Source organism: Salvelinus namaycush, chromosome 18, assembly GCF_016432855.1.
Source record: "Salvelinus namaycush isolate Seneca chromosome 18, SaNama_1.0, whole genome shotgun sequence".
Taxonomy (NCBI): Eukaryota; Metazoa; Chordata; class Actinopteri; order Salmoniformes; family Salmonidae; genus Salvelinus; species Salvelinus namaycush.
Window position 1 is genome coordinate 475305 of NC_052324.1, and position 20606 is coordinate 495910.

At 42.9% G+C, this 20606-nt stretch overlaps 1 protein-coding gene across 1 annotated transcript in view; it reads right to left on the reverse strand.

The window, feature by feature from the left end:
* Positions 1 to 20606, reverse strand: part of LOC120062977 (tetratricopeptide repeat protein 28-like) — a 243632-nt gene that overhangs the window by 54957 nt on the left and 168069 nt on the right. The window contains exon 5 of the mRNA XM_039013028.1: positions 18692 to 19199. Within this exon, the coding sequence (XP_038868956.1) occupies positions 18692 to 19199 (508 nt within the window). The remainder of the gene's footprint in view (positions 1 to 18691; positions 19200 to 20606) is intronic.

A 20606-nucleotide genomic window follows, 5' to 3' on the forward strand; every position in this document is an offset into this window, starting at 1 on the left:
TTCCATGTTGGGGTGAGAGAGAGTATATAAGCAAAGGCCTAAAGCCATTTCAACTCAGCCCACCCCCCCCACCCCCCCGCCCCCCAAGATCCAGAATACTGTTCTTTACGGTTCTGTTAGGCTCTGCTGTTGTTTTGTTGTGTTTCCTGTTTGATTTTATTGTGGCTCTGGGAAACGGGGTGAAAACAAGGAAAGTGATTGCTTAATTAAAACTCTTACCTCCCGCCCTGTTAATTTATGGAGTCGCCATTTCAAATGACTTTTTGAGATGCAAGAAAAAACAATGACAAGTTGGTTAGAAAAAGATAGAGGGGAGGAGGGAGAGGTAGGAGATAAGGGGGGGTAACAACAACTTCCAAACAAACTTATTAAAAACCTCTTTGAAGTGAATTGCAGGGGAAAATAATACAATTTATATTCTGTTTCATGAATAACAGAAATGTGAGCTAAATGCGAAAGCCACCACTTGAGTCCTCTTCGAGATATTAAAAATTGCTGACTAGGGGGTAGGTTAGCCGGTTAATGAATAATAAATGGAGGCTGGAATGCAACATTTTCATATCCTTTATAGGTCAGCGAGCACTGAGCCAAGGCTCCTGTCACCGCTGGGCATCAGTGAGCCAACCATCCTATCCTCAGTAATAAAGCATGTTACCATCCCTGTACTGAGCGGAGTGCTAGCTGGTTACATGTTACCTATAAGCCATGACAAGGGTCGCTCCACCCTCTCCACATCAACATAGATCATTAGAGAAGAGCTGAGAGAGGGGAACTAAAGTTCTGTGAAGAAACACTTTCTCTCTCTCAACATGTTCTCTCCCCCTCGCTATACGACACTGTCATTCTTTTCCCTTTTCTCTTAAGCTTGTTAATCTTACAAGCTTGATCATGTCCTCGTTGTGTAGAACAGGGGTTCCCAAACTTTTTCACTCGGGGCCTCCCTTCTAGCATTGGGGAACATTCTAAACCTAACCCCCCCAGGTTTAAAGCTTATTTCCTGCAATTCTACACATTTTGTCATGGGCTGCAGAGAACATTTTGCAGTTTCAAAGAACATTTTCTTGCAATTCCATACATTTTGCCATGTCTAATGTGTATTCATGTGATATTTGAGTGACACAATATTTACAACAATATATATGGCTAAAAAACCTAAATAACATGGGCTAGTTGATCTGGACATTTCTGACAAGTTATAAATAGCTCTCTAAGTATACAATGACAAACATGACAAGAGGAACTGATGATGCACGACCCAATTTTGCCCCACAATTTGGGAACTACTGGTGTAGATTATATTGTATCTCTGCATGGTGGTACTTCAAAGCAAGCGGACTGTACAGTAGGCTACAGTATGTCAAGTTGGCTACAGTATGTGGGGGAATGACTAGGCAACAACAACATTCCCCCCTTTACCATCAACACAAACAACAACAACAACAACAATGGTGTAATTAGAGAAATTATGCTTTTCATGCCCACTTCATTCTCTGTTATCTTCATTATTCAGCTCTTGGAGAATCAGCTATTAGGTAATTAAGCGATTCATCTATTCAGTTTCAATTACTGGGAGCCTGACAGCCTCAGATTACAATCACTACGGGTGAGGGGAAGTGAGAGAGAGAGAGAGAGAGAGAGAGAGAGAGAGAGAGAGAGAGAGAGAGAGAGAGATAGAGAGAGAGAGAAGAGAGAGAGAGAGAGAGAGAGAGACAGAGAGACAGAGAGACAGAGAGAGAGAGAGAAGCGCAAGGCACCATCAAGCAGAGCAAATGAAAAGGAGAGAGAAAAAAAGACAAGGAAAGAGAGCAAAGGAGAAACAAGAGGTAGAGACAGGAGGGCACCTTCCACACAATCACCTAGCAGTCCCCTGGGCCTCCTTCCCAGCCATCACCATGAAGCACTGCAGCTTTTCCCTGGCAATACAGAGCAACAGGCCCACTCTTCTCCTCCTCCCATTCATTTCCCCCCATTTATGTTATGGTTTTGTCACCAGCTATGGGTCTTTGACACTACATCAAATACTGTAATTATTGTGCCAAGGAATTTGAAGTATTGTTGCGGTTGATGTATGCTTGCTGTTACTGGTGAGACTAAAGATTATCCTGATACCGAGCTAGCTGAAGGAGAGATAAACCCACGATTAGCTTCCTGTTTGACATACAATGTTAAAGGGATACTTTGGGATTTTGGCAATGAAGCCCTTTATCTACTTCCCCAGAGTAATTTTACATCTGCATCCAGTGTGAAGGAAGTTAGAGGTAGTTTTGCGAGCCAATGCTGACTAGCACAATGACTGGAAGTCTAGGGAATCCCTTAGCATGCTAGCAGTTACCATAGACTTCCAGGCATTGCGCTAATGCTAGTTAGCAATTGTGCTATCGCTAGTTAGAAACTTCCTTCAAACTGCACACAGAGACATAAAAAAGGTATTGACAAGTTCATCTGACACTGCCAAAATCCTGAAGTATCCATTTAGTGCTTCATATTGGAAGAGAGGTTTGGATCGCTCTTTCCTATCGGTCATTTCAAACAACTCTTACACTAAAAGGGCATTATCATAATTTTACAATTTTACAGTATTGTTCCAAACTCACGTCTGGAAATATATATAAAACCCTGGAAATCACATTTTTGATTGCACTGGGCCTTTAAGGGTGGACTACGGTGCACTAGCTCAGCAATGCACTGCCCCCTATTACAGGATGCAAATGTAGCATCATAAACTGTAATCGCTAGAGGCCCTGTTTTATGACCACAAGTAATCAGGATACCTTTCTGAATATATATCGATGGGACCTAAGTAATTACATCACTGGTTGGGTGTTATGCTGGTCAAAGGCGAGCAGCGTCAATTTATGTTTGGTTGATTAACCTTAATCCCTGCTTCCACACTCTCTCTTTTGCGGATTAGGAACAAATCATCCTGGAGCACCATTATGTCTCTTAGTTGTCCATTAGAGTCAGCTTTACAACTGTCTAGATGGCTGTCATAAGTCATCCCACCAACGTATATTATAATGACTGGACTCAAATACAGCTGAATGGGCTACAGATGTCGGATCTTAATTTGACCCATTTCGTCGCAGGAGGAAAATTATCCTGCAGCAGGAGTATTTTAATGAATATTGAATATTTATCATCACTGCCAGGGGGCAGCTGGAAGCGGTGTTTGAAGGCTATACAATGCAGTACCATACCTACCATACAGATTCTGTAAACCTAACCCAACCTAATGGAATGGCCCCACCCCATGGCCCATCTGGCAATTTGTAAAATGTATACCAGTTCAATGTTCATATCCAAGATGGCGTAGCAGTCAGATGTCCTTTGTCCTCGTCTTGTCCCGTGTATATATATTTCATATCTTTTTATCTTTTTCTTCGCATATCTTTTTATGTATTTTATTCTAAAAACTCAACTTCAAAACACTCTCCTGCAACCCGCCTCACCAAATGTGGTGCGGATCTGTTTTTTCCCAAAAGTATTATTCACCTCGTATCCGAAATCCACAACAGAAGCTAGACAGAAGTTAGCCAGCTCACTAGCTAACGTTAGTATTCAGCTAACCACGGCTAGCGGTCATCAGCTATCCTTTAGCTCGGAAAGCTATCGCCAGTTTTGTGCAACGCGACTCAGACCAGAGCATACCTGACCTATTTTCTCTCCATATCCCCGGATTTCTACCGCAAGCTCTGGACATTTACACCTGGATCTTGCAGCTAACTAGCTGCTATCCGAGTGACTATTGGCTAACGTCGATTCCGGAGCAAACACCAATTATCCCGGAGCTAGCCAGCTGAAGAGTTCCATCAGCCACTCCTGGGCTACAATCACCTATCCGGACCCGTTTTACTGCCGATGCGGAGCCCCACCGGGCCTTCACGACTGGAATACCGACGTTATCTGCCCGAGGGAGTCATTCAACTGGCCCCTCCATCGCGAGGTAACCTGAATGCCCATCTGCTAACTGCGGCCCGCTAATCGTTAGCTATCTTGAGCATATCGGCTGCTATCTGAACAGGTCTATCGAACAATCTTCTTGGGCCACTATAACTATAACTATTTTGACAATTGGATTGGTCCCCTCTACCACACAGAACCCCACTAATCTACCGACGGAAACGCACGGGGTGGCTAAAAACAGACCTCCATCTTCTGCTAGCTTGCTACCCATGGCTCAGCTAGCTGTCTGAATCGCCGTGACCCCAACCAACCTCACTAATCACTGGACCCTTATGATCACTTGGCTAAGCATGCCTCTCCTTAATGTCAATATGCCTTGTCCATTGCTGTTCTGGTTAGTGTTTATTGGCTTATTTCACTGTAGAGCCTCTAGCCCTGCTCATTATACCTTATCCAACCATTCAGTTCCACCACCCATACATGCGATGACATCACCTGGTTTAAATGATGTTTCTCGAGACAATATCTCTTTCATCATCACTCAATGCCTAGGTTTACCTCCACTGTATTCACATCCTACCATACCTTTGTCTGTACATTATACCTTGAATCTATTTTATCGCCCCCAGAAACCTGCTCCTTGTACTCTCTGTTCCGGACGTCCTAGACGTCCAATTCTCATAGCTTTTAGCTGTACCCTTATCCTACTCCTCCTCTGTTCCTCTGGCGATGTAGAGGTGAATCCAGGCCCTGCAGTGCCTAGCTCCACTCATATTCCCCAGGCGCTCTCTTTTGATGACTTCTGTAACCGTAAAAGCCTTGGTTTCATGCATGTTAACATTAGAAGCCTCCTCCATAAGTTTGTTTTATTCACTGCTTTAGCACACTGCCAACCCGGATGTCTTAGCCGTGTCTGAATCCAGGCTTAGGATGACTATCAATAACTCTGAAATCTCCATCCCTAACTACAAAATTTTCAGACAAGATAGAATGACCAAAGGGGGCGGTGTTGCAATCTACTGCAGAGATAGCCTGCAGAGTTCTGTCCTACTATCCAGGTCTGTACCCAAACAATTTGAACTTCTACTTTTAAAAATCTACCTCTCTAAAAACAAGTCTCTCACCATTGCCGCCTGCTATAGACCACCCTCTGCCCCCAGCTGTGCTCTGGATACCATATGTAAACTGATTGCCCCCCATCTATCTTCAGAGCTCGTGCTGCTAGGTGACCTAAACTGTGACATGCTTAACACCCCGGCCATCCTACAATCTAAGCTTGATGCCCTCAATCTCACACAAATTATCAATGAACCTACCAGATACAACCCCAAAGCCGTAAACACGGGCACCCTCATAGATATCATCCTAACCAACTTGCCCTCTAAATTCACCTCTGCTGATTTCAACCAAGATCTCAGCGATCACTGCCTCATTGCCTGCATCCGTAAAGGGTCAGCGGTCAAACGACCTCCACTCATCACTATCAAACGCTCCCTGAAACACTTCAGCGAGCAGGCCTTTCAAATCGACCTGGCCCGGGTATCCTGGAAGGATATTGACCTCATCCCGTCAGTAGAGGATGCCTGGTTATTCTTTAAAAATGCCTTCCTCACCATCTTAAATAAGCATGCCCCATTCAAGAAATATAGAACCAGGAACAGATACAGCCCTTGGTTCTCTTCAGACCTGACTGCCCTTAACCAACACAAAAACATCCTGTGGCGTTCTGCATTAGCATCGAACAGCCCCCGTGAAATGCAACTTTTCAGGGAAGTTAGAAACTAATATACACAGGCAGTTACAAAAGCCAAGGCTAGCTTTTTCAAGCAGAAATTTGCTTCCTGCAACACAACCTCAAAAAAGTTCTGGGACATTGTAAAGTCCATGGAGAATAAGAGCACCTCCTCCCAGCTGCCCACTGCACTGAGGATAGGAAACTCTGTCACCACCGATAAATCCACTATAATTGAGAATTCCAATAAGCATTTTTCTATGGCTGGCCATGCTTTCCACCTGGCTACCCCTACCTCGGTCAACAGCACTGCACCCCCCACAGCAACTTGCCCAAGCCTTCCCCATTTCTCCTTCTCCCAAATCCAATTAGCTGATGTTCTGAAAGAGCTGCAAAATCTGGACCCCCACAAATCAGCCGGGCTAGACAGTCTGGACCCTTTCTTTCTAAAATGATCTGCCGAAATTGTTGCAACCCCTATTACTAGCCTGTTCAACGTCTCTTTCGTGTCGTCTGAGATTCCCAAAGATTGGAAAGCAGCTGCGGTCATCCCCCTCTTCAAAGGGGGACATACTCTTGACCCAAACTGCTACAGACCTATATCTATCCTACCCTGCCTTTCTAAGGTCTTCGAAAGCCAAGTTAACCTGTTGAGGATGGGGGCGCTGTTGAGACTATTTATGCTAATCGTGTAATTTTTGAAACGGCTTCCCACAAAATCCTTGATCGTACAATATGCATATTATTATTATTATTGGATAGAAAACAGTCTATAGTTTCTATAGGAGTTGAAATTTTGTCTCTAAGTGGAACAGAGCCCATTCTACAGCAATTTCCCTGACATGGAGTCAGATTTCAGAAATTTTGGCCACTGTTCTGGAGTCAGTTAAAAGGGCACTGTTATTGCTATGACTATACGGACACTGCTTACGTCTTCCCCTGGATGCCTTTACGTGATGACGATTTGAATGGGGTCGATTGCGCGTTCACAGGCCCTATAAATAAAAAAACCCTGTAGGTAGGAGCTCCTTTCCAGCTGCGTCATGCGCGTGGAGGACATCGACCTGCTATTTTTCCAAGCGTTAGTTTAGCCTGTTATATTTCTCCGGTCATGTTTTTACTCGTTATAGGAGTTAAAAACATCATAAGGTAGTTAATTTAAAGCGTTTTATAGCAATTTATATCCGTTTAGTGCGATTTTGGGACATTTATTTCTTTAACGCTGTGAATAGCTGGGCACGCTTTCAGTTCATCCCGAACGCAGTTGGCATTTCCACATGGCAAGAGGACAGCTTTCCACCAAAAGACGATTACTCCCAAGAAAGGATCCTTTGCCCAAGATACTGATGGAAGAACAGCTCAAAGTAGGACATTTTTATTATGATAAATCGTGTTTCTGTCGAAACATTTTAGTGGCTTAGGACGCCATGTTTTTTGACGTAGCTTCGCTTGGCGCAAACTGTATTGAAAAGTAAGGATAAATTAAAAAATGTAATTCCGCAATTGTATTAAGAATTAAATTGTCTATCAATCCCTGTCCACCCTATATTTTTTAGTCACGTTTATGAGTATTTATGTATAAGAGTAGATCACTGTCTAAGTGGCGCAAGGACATTTTCTGACCAGCTGAGCTACATTTCACATTGTCTAACCATGATTTTGGTGGCTAAATATAAACATTTTCGATCAAACTCTATATGGATTGTGTAATATGATGTTACAGGAGTGTCATCTGAAGAATTCTGAGAAGGTTAGTGAAAAAATTAATATATTTTGGCGATGTTGACTTTTATCGCTCACTTTGGCTAGAATCAATGCTGGGCTGCTATGTGCTATGTGCTATGCTAATATAACGATTTATTGTGTTTTCGCTGTAAGACATTTAGAAAATCTGAAATATTGTCTGTATTCACAGGATCTGTGTCTTTCGATTCGTGTATGCTGTGTATTTTTACGAAATGTTTGATGATTAGTAAGTAGGTAAACACGTTGCTCTAAGTAGTTTTTCTATTCCATTTGTGACGGTGGGTGCAATTGTAACCTATGCCATCTACCTGAAATATGCACTTTTTTCTAACAAAACCTATCCCATACCATAAATATGTTATCAGACTGTCATCTAATGAGTTTTTTTCTTGGTTAGGGGCTATAAATATCTTAGTTTAGCCGAATTGGTGATGGCTACTGGTGTTGGTGGACAAATAAAAGATGGTGGATTATGCTAATGTGTTTTTAGGTAATAGATGTACATCTTTACATATTGTGTCTTCCCTGTAAAACATTTTAAAAATCGGACATGTTGACTGGATTCACAAGATCTGTGTCTTTCATTAGCTGTATTGGACTTTAATGTGTGAAAGTTAAATATTTAAAAAAAATATTTTTTTTGAATTTCGCGGCACTGGTTTTTCAGTGGGGGTGGGGGGGGAGTGCCGCTAGCGGCACACTCATCCTAGACAGGTTAACAAATAGATCACCGACCATTTCGAATCCCACCGTACCTTCTCCGCTATGCAATCTGGTTTCAGAGCTGGTCATGGGTGCACCTCAGCCACGCTCAAGGTCCTAAACGATATCTTAACCTCTCTTGGGTACGTGAGACGTTAGCGTCCCACCTCTTCAACAGCCAGTGAAATTGCTGGGCGCCAGTTTCAAATACAGAAATACTCATTATAAAAATTCAGAAAACAAAACATATTTCACATAGGTTTAAAGATTAACTTCTTGTGAATCCAACCACGGTGTCAGATTTAAAAAATGCTTTACGGCAAAAGCATACCTTACGATTATTTGAGAACATAGCCCAGCAGACAAATCATTACAAACAGTAACCAGCCAAGTAGAAGAGTTACACAAGTCAGAAATAGAGATAAAATTAATCGCTTACCTTTGATGATCTTCATATGGTTGCACTCAGCAGACATTCATTTACTCAATAAATGTTCCTTTTGTTCGATAAAGTCTCTTTATATCCAAAAACCTCTGTTTTGTTCAAGCGTTTTCTTCAGTAATCCACAGGCTCAAACGCAGTCAAAACAGGCAGACAAAAAAATTCTAATTGTATCCGTAAAGTTCATAGAAACATGTCAAACGATGTTTATATTCAATCCTCAGGTTGTTTTTAGCCTAAATAAATCGATAATATTTCAACCGGACAATAACGTCGTCAATATGAAAGGTAAACAAGAAAGGCACTCTCTCGGTCGCGCTCATGAAAAAGCTCTGTGACACTTTAGGGTCCGCTCATTCAGACTGCTCTTACTTCCTAATTTTTCAGAATACAAGCCTGAAACAATTTCTAAAGACTGTTGACATCTAGTGGAAGGCAAAGGAACTGCAATTTGAGTCCTAAGTCAATGGATACTGTAATGGCATTGAATAGAAAACTAGAAAACCAACAAAATAAACTACTTCCCGAATGCATTTTCTCAGGTTTTCGCCTGCCAAATCAGTTCTGTTATACTCACAGACACTATTTTAACAGTTTTGGAAACTTTAGAGTGTTTTCTATCTAAATCTCTACCAGTTATATACATATCATATCTTCTCGGCCCGAGAAGCAGGCAGTTTAATTTGGGCATGCTTTTCATCCAAAATTCCGAATGCTGCCCCCTACCCTAGAGAAATTAACCGCCATCGATAAGAAACAATACTGTGCCACCGTATTCATTGACCTGGCCAAGGCTTTCGACTCTGTCAATCACCACATCCTCATCGGCAGACTCAACAGCCTTGGTTTCTGAAATGATTGCCTCGCCTGGTTCACCAACTACTTCTCCGACAGAGTTCAGTGTGTCAAATCTGAGGGCCTGTTGTCCGGGCCTCTGGCAGTCTCTATGGGGGTGCCACAGGGTTCAATTCTTGGGCCGACTCTCTTCTCTGTATACATCAATGATGTCGCTCTTGCTGCTGGTGAGTCTCTGATCCACCTCTACGCAGACAACACCATTCTGTATACTTCTGGCCCTTCTCTGGACACTGTGTTAACAACCCTCCAGACGAGCTTCAATGCAATACAACTCTCCTTCCGTGGCCTCCAACAGCTATTAAATACAAGTAAAACTAAATGCATGCTCTTCAACTGATCACTGCCTGCAGCTGCCTGCCCGTCCAGCATCACTACTCTGGACGGCTCTGACTTAGAATATGTGGACAACTTCAAATACCTAGGTGTCTGGTTAGACTGTAAACTCTCCTTCCAGACTCACATTAAGCATCTCCAATCCAAAGTTAAATCTAGACTTGGCTTCCTATTTCGCAACAAAGCATCCTTCACCCATGCTGCCAAACATACCCTCGTAAAACTGACCATCTTACCGATCCTCGACTTCGGCGATGTCATTTACAAAATAGCCTCCAATACCCTACTCAATAAATTGGATGCAGTCTATCACAGTGCCATCCGTTTTGTCACTAAAGCCCCATATACCACCCAACTCTGCGACCTGTACGCTCTCGTTGGCTGGCCATCGCTTCATACTCGTCGCCAAACCCACTGGCTCCAGGTCATCTACAAGACCCTGCTAGGGTTTCTCTGCTCGCTGGTCACCATAGCAGCACCCACGCGTAGCACGCGTTCCAGCAGGTATATCTCACTTGTCACCCCCAAAGCCAATTCCTCGTTTGGCCGCCTCCCCTTCCAGTTCTCTGCTGCCATTGACTGGAACGAACTACAAAAATCTCTGAAACTGAAAACACTTATCTCTCTTACTAGCTTTAAGCACCAGCTGTCAGAGCAGCTCACAGATAACTGCACCTGTACATAGCCCATCTATAAATAGCCTAAACAACTACCTCTTCCCCTACTGTATTTATTTATTTATTTTGCTCCTTTGCACCCCAGTATTTCTACTTTGCACACTCATCTACTGTCGAATCTACCATTCCCGTATTTTAATTGCTATATTGTATTTACTTCGCCACCATGGCCTATTTATTGCCTTTACCTCCCTTATCTCACCTCATTTGCTCACATTGTATATAGACTTATTTTTCTACTGTATTATTGACTGTATGTTTGTTTTACTCCATGTGTAACTCTGTGTTGTTATATGTGTCGAACTGCTTTGCTTTATCTTGGCCAGGTCGCAGTTGTAAATGAGAACTTGTTCTCAACTTGCCTACCTGGTTAAATACAGGTGAAATTAAATAAATAAATAAAATGGTGGTTCTACAGCACGGCAAAAAAAGGGCCGGGGGGCATGTTTCTTACATATAGGATGGCATCTGTGATTCGGTTATGCATACTGTAGGCCTATAATGTGGACTGGAATTATGCACTTCTTTCAAACCATGAAGCTGGGAGAGATGATGGTTCATTGATGATGGTTAATTGATGATGGTTCATTGATTTGTGCAGGACAGTGATTTAATAGGATAATAGGTGTACTAGGCCTAATGAAATAGATGAATGGGGCTGTCAACTCAGCCAGACATTCACACTCAAATATTTTCGATCTCCTCTCTTTGAGAATTCTTTACAGATATGTATTTCTATCTGTCATATGAAACTGCTGGCATGTGTGGTGCGCATTAGACCATTTATTTTGTCCACTACTTGCATTTTGGAACATTTGTGCATATTACCATGTGCCCATTGCTGCGCTTATACTGTGAAGAAATAATGGATTATTACAATTTTAAACAAAACATTCTGATCTAGTCCATCTGTCTTGTTGTGTTTATAGGCTATGCAGCCTATGCAGGCTATTTTTAGACTGCAGGTCCACTGGGCATTAGTTCAAGTAGCCTATGTAGGCTATGTGCAGGCTACAGCGTGACTCGTGTGAATTCTTCTGTGGATTAAAACATGTACATATTTGTAGGGGGTAGACATATTTTTCATTATGGAACACTTTATTTGGATAGTCAATCTATAGTTGCTCTACAGACTATTAGTAACATTTCAACTAACTATCTACTAAACCTAACCCTAGCTCTAACCTTACCCTAACCCTTATTCTAAACCTAACCCTAGCTCTAACCTTACCCTAACCCTTATTCTAAACCTAACCCTAGCTCTAACCTTACCCTAAACCTAACCCTAGCTCTCGAACCTTACCCTAACCCTTATTCTAAACCTAACCCTAGCTCTAACCTTACCCTAACCCTTATTCTAAACCTAACCCTAACTCTCTAACCTTACCCTAACCCTTATTCTAAACCTAACCCCAACTCTCTAACCTTACCCTAACCCTTATTCTAAACCTAACCCTAACTGTAACCTTAGCAAGCAGTTGATTATCAACAGATAATTTGTTGATAGTATGATCATCTGGACTATCCAAATAAAGTGTGACCATTGTTTTATTTATTTATTTGTTTAAGGCAAGCAATAGGCAGAATAAATGAGTGGTTGCCTCAATGCCTGTCTGGTCCAGCGGTTACACCCGCTAACCCCGGCATACATACAGTATGCCAGTTGGCATCGGTTCGAATCTGGCCCATTGCCCTTTGACTCATTCTTCCCCATTTTTCAACACTGTTATCTCTCAAAAGCAACAAAAATTACAAAAGGAGTGGGACTGCCCCACTCCTTAAAAAATACCTGTAAGGTAGAATAATGATAGGCAGGTATAATGATAATACAGTAGGATGATGATACAAGCTAGGTCTAATAATATGCCATTTAGCAGTGGGAGGATTGTAACATTAACACATGGATGTGGCAAAGTGCCAGATTCTTGAACGATAATAATGACCAAATCATTGTGGCATGATGAAAGAGACAGGGTTGGAGCTAATTGCAGGAGTGGGGATGGTCAAATCAAATCAAAGGTTATTTGTCACACACGCCAAATTCAACAGGTGTAGACTTTACAGTGAAATGCTTACTTATGAGCCCTTTCCCAACAATAAAACATTTTCAAGTAAGAAAAATTTGCTATTTTTTTAAATGAATAGTAACACAATAAAATAACAATAACAAGACTATATACAAGGAGTACCGGAACCGAGTCAATGTGCAGGGGTACTAGGTAGTTGAGGTAATTGAGGTAATATGTACATGTAAGTAGGGGTACAAGTGACTAGGCAATCAAATCAAATCAAATCCAATTGATTTATATAGCCCTTCTTACATCAGCTGATATCTCAAAGTGCTGTACAAAGTGCTGTACAATCAGGATAGATAATAAACAGAGTAGCAGCAGCGTATGTGAAGATTGTGAAAGAGTGTGAAAGTGTGTCTATGTGTGAGTGTGTGAGCGTATGTGTGTGTTTTGTGTGTGTGAGCGTATGTAGTGTGTGTATGTGAGTGTTGGAGTGTCAGCATAGTATGTGTGAGTGTGTAGGTAGAGTTCAGTAAGTGTGCATAGTGCCGGTGCAAGAGAGTCAGTGCAAATAAAAATGAGGTCAATAGTCAGGGTAGCCATTTGATTAACTGTTCAGCTGGCTTGGGGGTAGAAGTTGTTCAGGAGTCTTTTGGTCACAGACTTGGCGCTCCGGTACCACTTGCCGTGCGGTAGCAGAGAGAAAAGTCTATGACTTGGGTGGCTGGAGTCTTGACAATCTTTAGGGCCTTCATCTGAGACCGCATGGTATAGAGGTCCTGTATGACAGGGAACTCGGCCCCAGTGATGTACTGGGCCGTACGCACTATCTTATCGCCTTATGGTTATATGCCAAGCAATTCCCATACCAAGTGGTGATGCAGCCAGTCAAGATGTTCTCAATTGTGCAGCAGTATAACTTTTTGAGGATCTGAGGGCCCATGCTAAATCTTTTCAGCCTCATGAGCGGGAAGAGGCATTGTCATGCCCTCTTCACGACTATGTTTGTGTGTTTGGACCATGACAGGTCCTTAGTGATGTGGACACAGAGGAACTTGAAGCTCTCGACCCACTCCACTAAAGCCCCATCGATGTCAATCAGCTGTCAATCAACTGATGGACCAAATCATCTCGTCGACTCAGCCAGGGAAACAAACAGTAGCCTATTATCAGTTTTCACAACCTTCTGACAACGGATAGGCTAACGAGTAGCCTATAGAATGTATTGGAATATAAGAAAATAACAAGGGGCCTATTGCAACCATCGATGGCACAGCTGGTCTCAATTGCAACCATTATTGGTCACCTCATTACCGCTCCCTAAACTATGTCTTTCAAGATATCTTAGGCCGCTGGTTGGTATTGTCATTGAACAATTTAGTCCATTTTAACAGACTACGGCCGATTAATCTATTTGTCAGACATTCCAATGTGTATCAGTAGCTAGGTTTCCATCCAATTGGCGACAGATTTTTATGCAAATATTCTAAATCTGCATATGAAACTATGTGCATTTTCCCACCAGTGGTGTTTCCACCAAACGGACTTGTTGTGGATAAAAATCAGTGTGTGTTGACGTAGTGCACACAAAATTACCTTTTTCCTTTAAGTTTTCATGTACCGAATAAAAATCGAAAGTTCAGTGTTTCCATCACATTTCAACTCCACTGTTGTGTTAAATTGCAAATGTTCCTACTATGGTCTTGGCAGGTGCATTCTAGCCAACAGCTCAGATATATTGCAGGTAGGCTAGTCTACATGATGAGATTATTATGGAGAATATTTTGTATTTGTCAAACGCCAGTCAAGCATCGATCATCATGTCACCAGAATAAGGCCCTCTGTATTTATTAGAAAAGAGCATCAAGCTCATCACTGTGCACTTTCACCACCCTGTGAAGTTCATTATAACTTATTTCATCTGTAGCCTAATAAACTGCTTGGTTTCCCAAGTCGTAGTGGGTGGACCACACACCATATAATCGTGTGACTCCAAGTTTACTTCGATATGATGGTTATTATATCAATATATGCGAATAAAGGCATTTCCACTGCCATTTCTTGCATAATTAATTTTACAGACACAAAAAGATCCCACCATGTTGAACGAACAAATGATCTGTCAACATTTATTACATTATACCAAAACTTCCTGTTTCCATCACAGCTGTTGTGATTTTTTTTTATACGGTATGATTTTACTCGCATAAGAACTGTGGATGGAAACATGGTTAGAGTATGGCTGCATTTCAGATACATTTTTGTACATTTGAATATTGCAGAAATAGGACCTAGGCTTAGCGTTTGAGCGAGCGAGAGAGATTATGATTTTGATATTAAGCCCTGATACCAATGACTCGACTGCCCCCGCATGGAGAGAAAGAGAACTGCTCATTTTGATGCAGCAGGATAAGTCTCTGCAACAAAAGAGTGATCAAATTAGGATGGCACAGCTGTATGTCGTCGACCACTGCTGGTATTGACTATCCATAGAGGCACCTTTATCCCCTGTCAGGCTACGCTTTATCAGTGAGTACATTTACATTCACACTAATAATTCGATATTATACTGATTATGCAATAGTCACGGCGGGGGTGGGTGTGGGGGGGTGTACTAAGCTAACTTATGGAATTATTTTAAGATGGTCATAACATGGATCATTTTGCTATTTGATTTTGAATTTTAGGACCGCTTTACGTATATATATATATATTTTTAAAGTGATTTGATAAAATATTGACTTTGGCCTTTACTACTGTAGCCCATAGAAATGCATTGAATAACACATTCGTAAATGGCAAAAAAGACAGTCAAAAAATGTCTCATAAGGAATAAGGTTTTGAAGTGTCTGTCCTACATCTAGGAGATATATTTAACACTATTTAACCTCTTATTTTTGTTGGTAGAAAACTACCTCTTATACTTCCGTTTGTTTGTATGGGTTACCTTCAGACGAGTCCTGTGACATTTGTGGGGGTTGTTGAGCAAAACAGAGAACATCGTGTTCGTGAGATTCTTCCCTTTCCATAGTGGGATCATATTAGCTTGTAGCTCAAACGGTTTGGACACGACAGACAGAAGTTGGCACATCAGCGTTACCGACTTCAGAGGAGTCCAGTGATACATAAGGGGGTGGTAGAGCAAAACGGGGAACACCACAGAGTGGTCATAATAGTTGTAGGCCAAACCATTCAGATGCTACAGACGTTTTAGTGGGAATAACGATTTTTGGGATGTCTCATGGTCTGACAAACATCACTGTAGATCGGCCACCCTCCACCGCAGATGCGGAAGGCCGACATAGGTGGATGCGGTAGATTGAGACACAGCCCATGCAAAAACATATCTCTAGTTTAAATTGACAGATCGTGATGGGGATTTTTGCATTATATTACTTAGATTGATGCACAGGTGCTTCAATAGACTCTTAAGGATTAAAACACCTGGTTTTCTGAGCAATCATTCAAATTATTAGGACATGTAAACACCTTATTAAGCGGCATTCCGGCGATTTATTTGATCTAGGCATGTGCTAGCACCAGTCGTGCGAGCCTCCCCCTTTATCGCAACTGAAGTGAGTTCAGAACAACTGAATGGATGTGTCTTAGAAGTAGTTTTCACATACAAACTTAATATGTCCGAACATGGTCGCTTTGGTAGAACTTTCATTTTGAGGGCGCTTTTCTGCGTTCAGGTAGCCTGATTTTAGATATGTCCATGTAAACAGAATTATTAGGGAAACCGTTCTTCTTGCAAAGCATGTAAACGTTTTGATCAAACTATTATATTAATCTGACTATCCACAATAATCACATTATTGTGTGCATGTAACCGTACTCAGTGTTTCCTCCCCTAGGAGGGGAGGGGGTGACTGGGGTCTTCCTGGGGCATACATCTATGTAGACGTATAGAGGTATGCAGTGGTAGCCACGATTTAGCAGCATATACTGGAAACACTGGTTTTACAATTAGATTAGCCCTGTATTGTCAAGGTTACCTTGCTAATAATTTTTGATCTGCAAGTTTTTGACCGTCAGATGACTAGGGCTTTGAAAAGGGGACAATAGTTACATTTGAACTCCAATCAAAAGGCCTGATCTTATAAACTTAACTTCCCCCTCTCTCTCTTTTTTATTTATCTACGCCACCAGGATTCATTTGCTAGATTTGATTAAATCCTTGCCGGTGGGGGGAGAGAGTTCCCATGAAAATTGTAAAAGGTTTTATGGGCTTAATTTCTCCTGTGACAGTGTGATAGTTATATGTTGGTGTTCCATCACTCTAGCACATCCCAGCCAGTGATAAGTCACTGAGGCTGTCTGTCTGCTCTGCTCTGGGCCCATGCAGAGGTTCCTGTCCTGACCAATCACATCACACCCCCCAGACCAGGCAGAAGTATCCTGTATCACGCAACACTGCAGTAAATCTACATAACAGTAGTAGACTGGACATAGCAATGTATTTAGCTGACTGCTGTTCAATGACCTTTGTTCTCACACCATTCACTACTTAGGCCTCCATTTTAAACAACATTTAAACATTTAAAACAACTGTGAACAACTAAGGAACATCCAAATAAAGAAGCTACAGCAATATACACTCACCGGCCAGGTACACCCATCTAGTACTAGGTCGGATCCCCCTTTGCCTCCAGAACAGCCTGAATTTTTGGGGGCATGGATTCTACAAGGTGTCGGAACAATTTTTTGCTCAATTGTTATCAAGGAACCTAACGTGTGCCAGGAAAACATTCCCCACACCATTACACCACCACCACCAGCCTGTACCGTTGACACCAGGCAGGTTGGGGCCATGGACTGTTACGCCAAATCCTGACTCTGCCATCAGCATGACGCAACAGGAATCGGGATTCCTCGCACCAGGCAATGTTTTCCCACTCCTCAATTGTCCAATATTGGTGATCGCGTGCCCACTGGAGCCGCTTCTTCTTATTTTTAGCTGATAGGAATGGAACCCGGTGTGGTCTTCTGCTGCAATAGCCCATCCGTTACAAGGACCGACGAGTTGTGCGTTTCGAGATGCTGTTCTGCACACCACTGTTGTACTGCGCCGTTATTTGTCTGTTTGTGGGCCCGCCTGTCAGCTTGTACGATTCTTGCCTTTCTCCTTCAACCTCTCTCATCAACCAGCTGTTTTCACCCACAGCACTGCTGCTGACTGGATGTTTTTTGTTTGTCACACCATTCTCTGTAAACTCTAGACACTGTTGTGTCTGCGTGAAAAGCCAAGGAGGGTGGCTGTTTCTGAGCTACTAGATCTGTCGCGCCTGGCAAAGACAATCACACAACTCTCAAAGACGCTTAGGTCACTCGTTTTGCCCATTCAATCGAACAGTAACTGAATGCCTCGATGCCTGTCTGCCTGCTTTATATAGCTCATCACGGCCACATGACTCACTGTCTGTAGGAGCGATCCATTTTCATAAACGGGGTAGTGTACCTAATAAACGGTCCGGTGAGTGTATATGAATGTGGTATGCACAGAGACAGGTAAACATATGTACTACTGATATAGTCGTATCTCGAACCCACAACAAGCAGAGGACAAGCAGGAGCAGAGAATAACAACATGAGAGGAATGCGGATATCACCCCACCATCAATGAGGGAGAATACTGATGCTGCCTCCACCTCCACACAGTCTCTCTCTCACGGGCAAACCATGATCTCTACACTCCTGTTCTAGCCTGTTCCCATCACATCCTCCCAAGCTCCTTGTGAGGAAGAATCCTGGCTCTACTGTAGGTCAGTGACCTGGATAAAACCCCATGCTGATAGAGCAAACACACTGTAAACATTTCCCAACCTCCGTCTGCCTGTTACGTCTTTCTTTCATCTGCCAGAGTAACTTTCTAACAACCAGGTGCTTCCTCATCCTGTAGGATGGATGGGGCCAAATAGAAAAACGTATCTCACATGCTCATCAGAAAAGGTAAGCCAACAACACGAAGGACTGCGCTCTACATAGTTCTTAGCACGAGGGACTGCTCTGTGCATTGTCCTCAACACGAGAAACGGCGCTGTGCATTTTTCTCAACACGAGGGAATGCGGTGAACATTGTCCTTAAATTACAGGGACAGGCCTAGGAGCCACTCTAAGGGGGAGCATAACACTGTACTAGACTAGAAATAGTCTTTGTTAGCCATGTCTGAAAATCAAACCTAAAAATAAAGATGTTATAGATGGATATGATCTCCAGCCCAGTCCCCCGGCCCACCGCCCACGGCCTACCCCTGTCCCTCTGTGTTGATTGATAAATACGTACCCAGGTTGGAGGAGGCTCTTCCCTCTGCAGCCCTGTCCTTCAGGCCCTCAGCGATGGCCAGTTGCTGTTCATGGTACTGCTTGGCTCTCTCCAGGTCCTGCATGCAGCGTGCAGCGTGCCCCAGCCCAGCGTATGCCCTCATCTCTATAGGCTGCTCCTCCAGCTCCTGGGCCAGCTCCAGCACATGGGTGTGGTAGGACATGGCCTTGTCAAAGTTACGGTGGTAGTGGTAGGCACTGCCCAGGTTGCTGTAGGCACGGGCCTCCTCCCTCTTGTTGGTCAGGGCCTTGGCGATGCCCAAGTGCTGCTCGTGGCATTGTACAGCGTTTTCAAAGTCGCCCATAGCAATGTAGACAGCGCCCATGTTGCCCAGCTCTCGTGCCTCTGACAGCTGGTCTTTGGATTGCTTTGCCAGTAGGACACACTGCTTGTGGCTGGCCAGGGCATTAGGGTAGTCCCCGATGGCTGTATACACATGACCCAGGCTGCTCAGGGCCATAGAAGCTGCCTGGGGACACAGAGAGAACACACAGACAGACAAACATCAAGCAATTAAGGTCACATAGTAAAAACACACTTATAAACTAAAGCTTGTGAAAATGACCTACATTTTGTCCAAATTTTACTGAGTTGATTGCTTTTGCATCTCAAACACAACACACTCCCTCAACATCCCTCAACATCCCATTCCCCAAAGTATATTTTAAAAAAAAACATTTGTGTAAAAATCTAAACTCCCAAATCTCTTTGGAGGCATATTGCAAACAACAAACAAAAATGCTTTGCTTCCTTTTTGTGATCAGAGGGGGGTAAACCCTGTTGCAGATTAGCACAGTGGCAGGCTTGTTTTAAAGCCAACAGTTTCCCTTCATGGAGTGTGCCACCACCAATGGAACAAAGAGCCAGTTAATCAAGAGGAAATGAGAGGCTTAACTTCACTCTTCAGCTGTGGGTGGGAGACAGACCTACTAACTGACTGACTGACTGACTGATTCTCCTCATCTATTCAACACTGGCAACACTTCTCTATCAGGAGGGCTGATGCTGGGTATAATTTGTAGCATATTCTTATCTATCGCCTCAACAGGATCTTTCTCCTCTCACCCCCATCCACCTGCATAGATATGAAGTCTAACACAAAGTGTAGGGTGTGCAGTAAAGTGGAGTTGTCTGAAACAGTGCAGGCCTGACCCTCTAAGTAACACACTCACTGTAGGTTTATTAGCTGTTATATAGAGGGTAAACTGCTGGGAATTGGGGGCGGCTGTATCTGTGTGGACAGATGTTGCATTAATTGCAGAGGAGAGGGTCAGCTAATAACGCATCTCCTCCCTCCCTCTCTCTCCCCTTCTCTCCCTCTCTGTGTCCTACAGAACGGGAGGGGCCTGGAGGGGGTTGGACAGGGGCCAGGGAAGAGGATAATCACCCTGACAATTAAGGCCACAACTCTGCTTGATTTCCCTGCCTGGGTAGAAGCCTCTGTGACACTGATACTTGGGGTTACACTGAGTGCATTTAGAAGTAACCAAGCAAAGGATGACTGGAAAGTCAAACAACTCCAGTAATGGATTATTATTAACTTCATTCTGTGCTGTTTGCTAAGCCTTCAATCTGTGTTGCTCATCATCAAAAGGCATGTGCCTCAACAGTGCTGAGGTCACTATTGAATGTTAATGTCAACACATCTGAAAAGCAATCACTCATGTATAAACGCAATGGCACGTGTTAACCCACTTTAGTTTATTACAGGAAAACACTGCGCTTTAAAATCAAGATACAGAATTCCATGAACACCGCAAGAAGTCATTTAGTGAAGAAATGTCGAGGTAATTCCTGCTCCCACACAGAGAGAAAGAGAGAGAGTTTCACAGCACCTTTGCTCTGAGAATGCAAAATGAACACATTGCTTTTATTG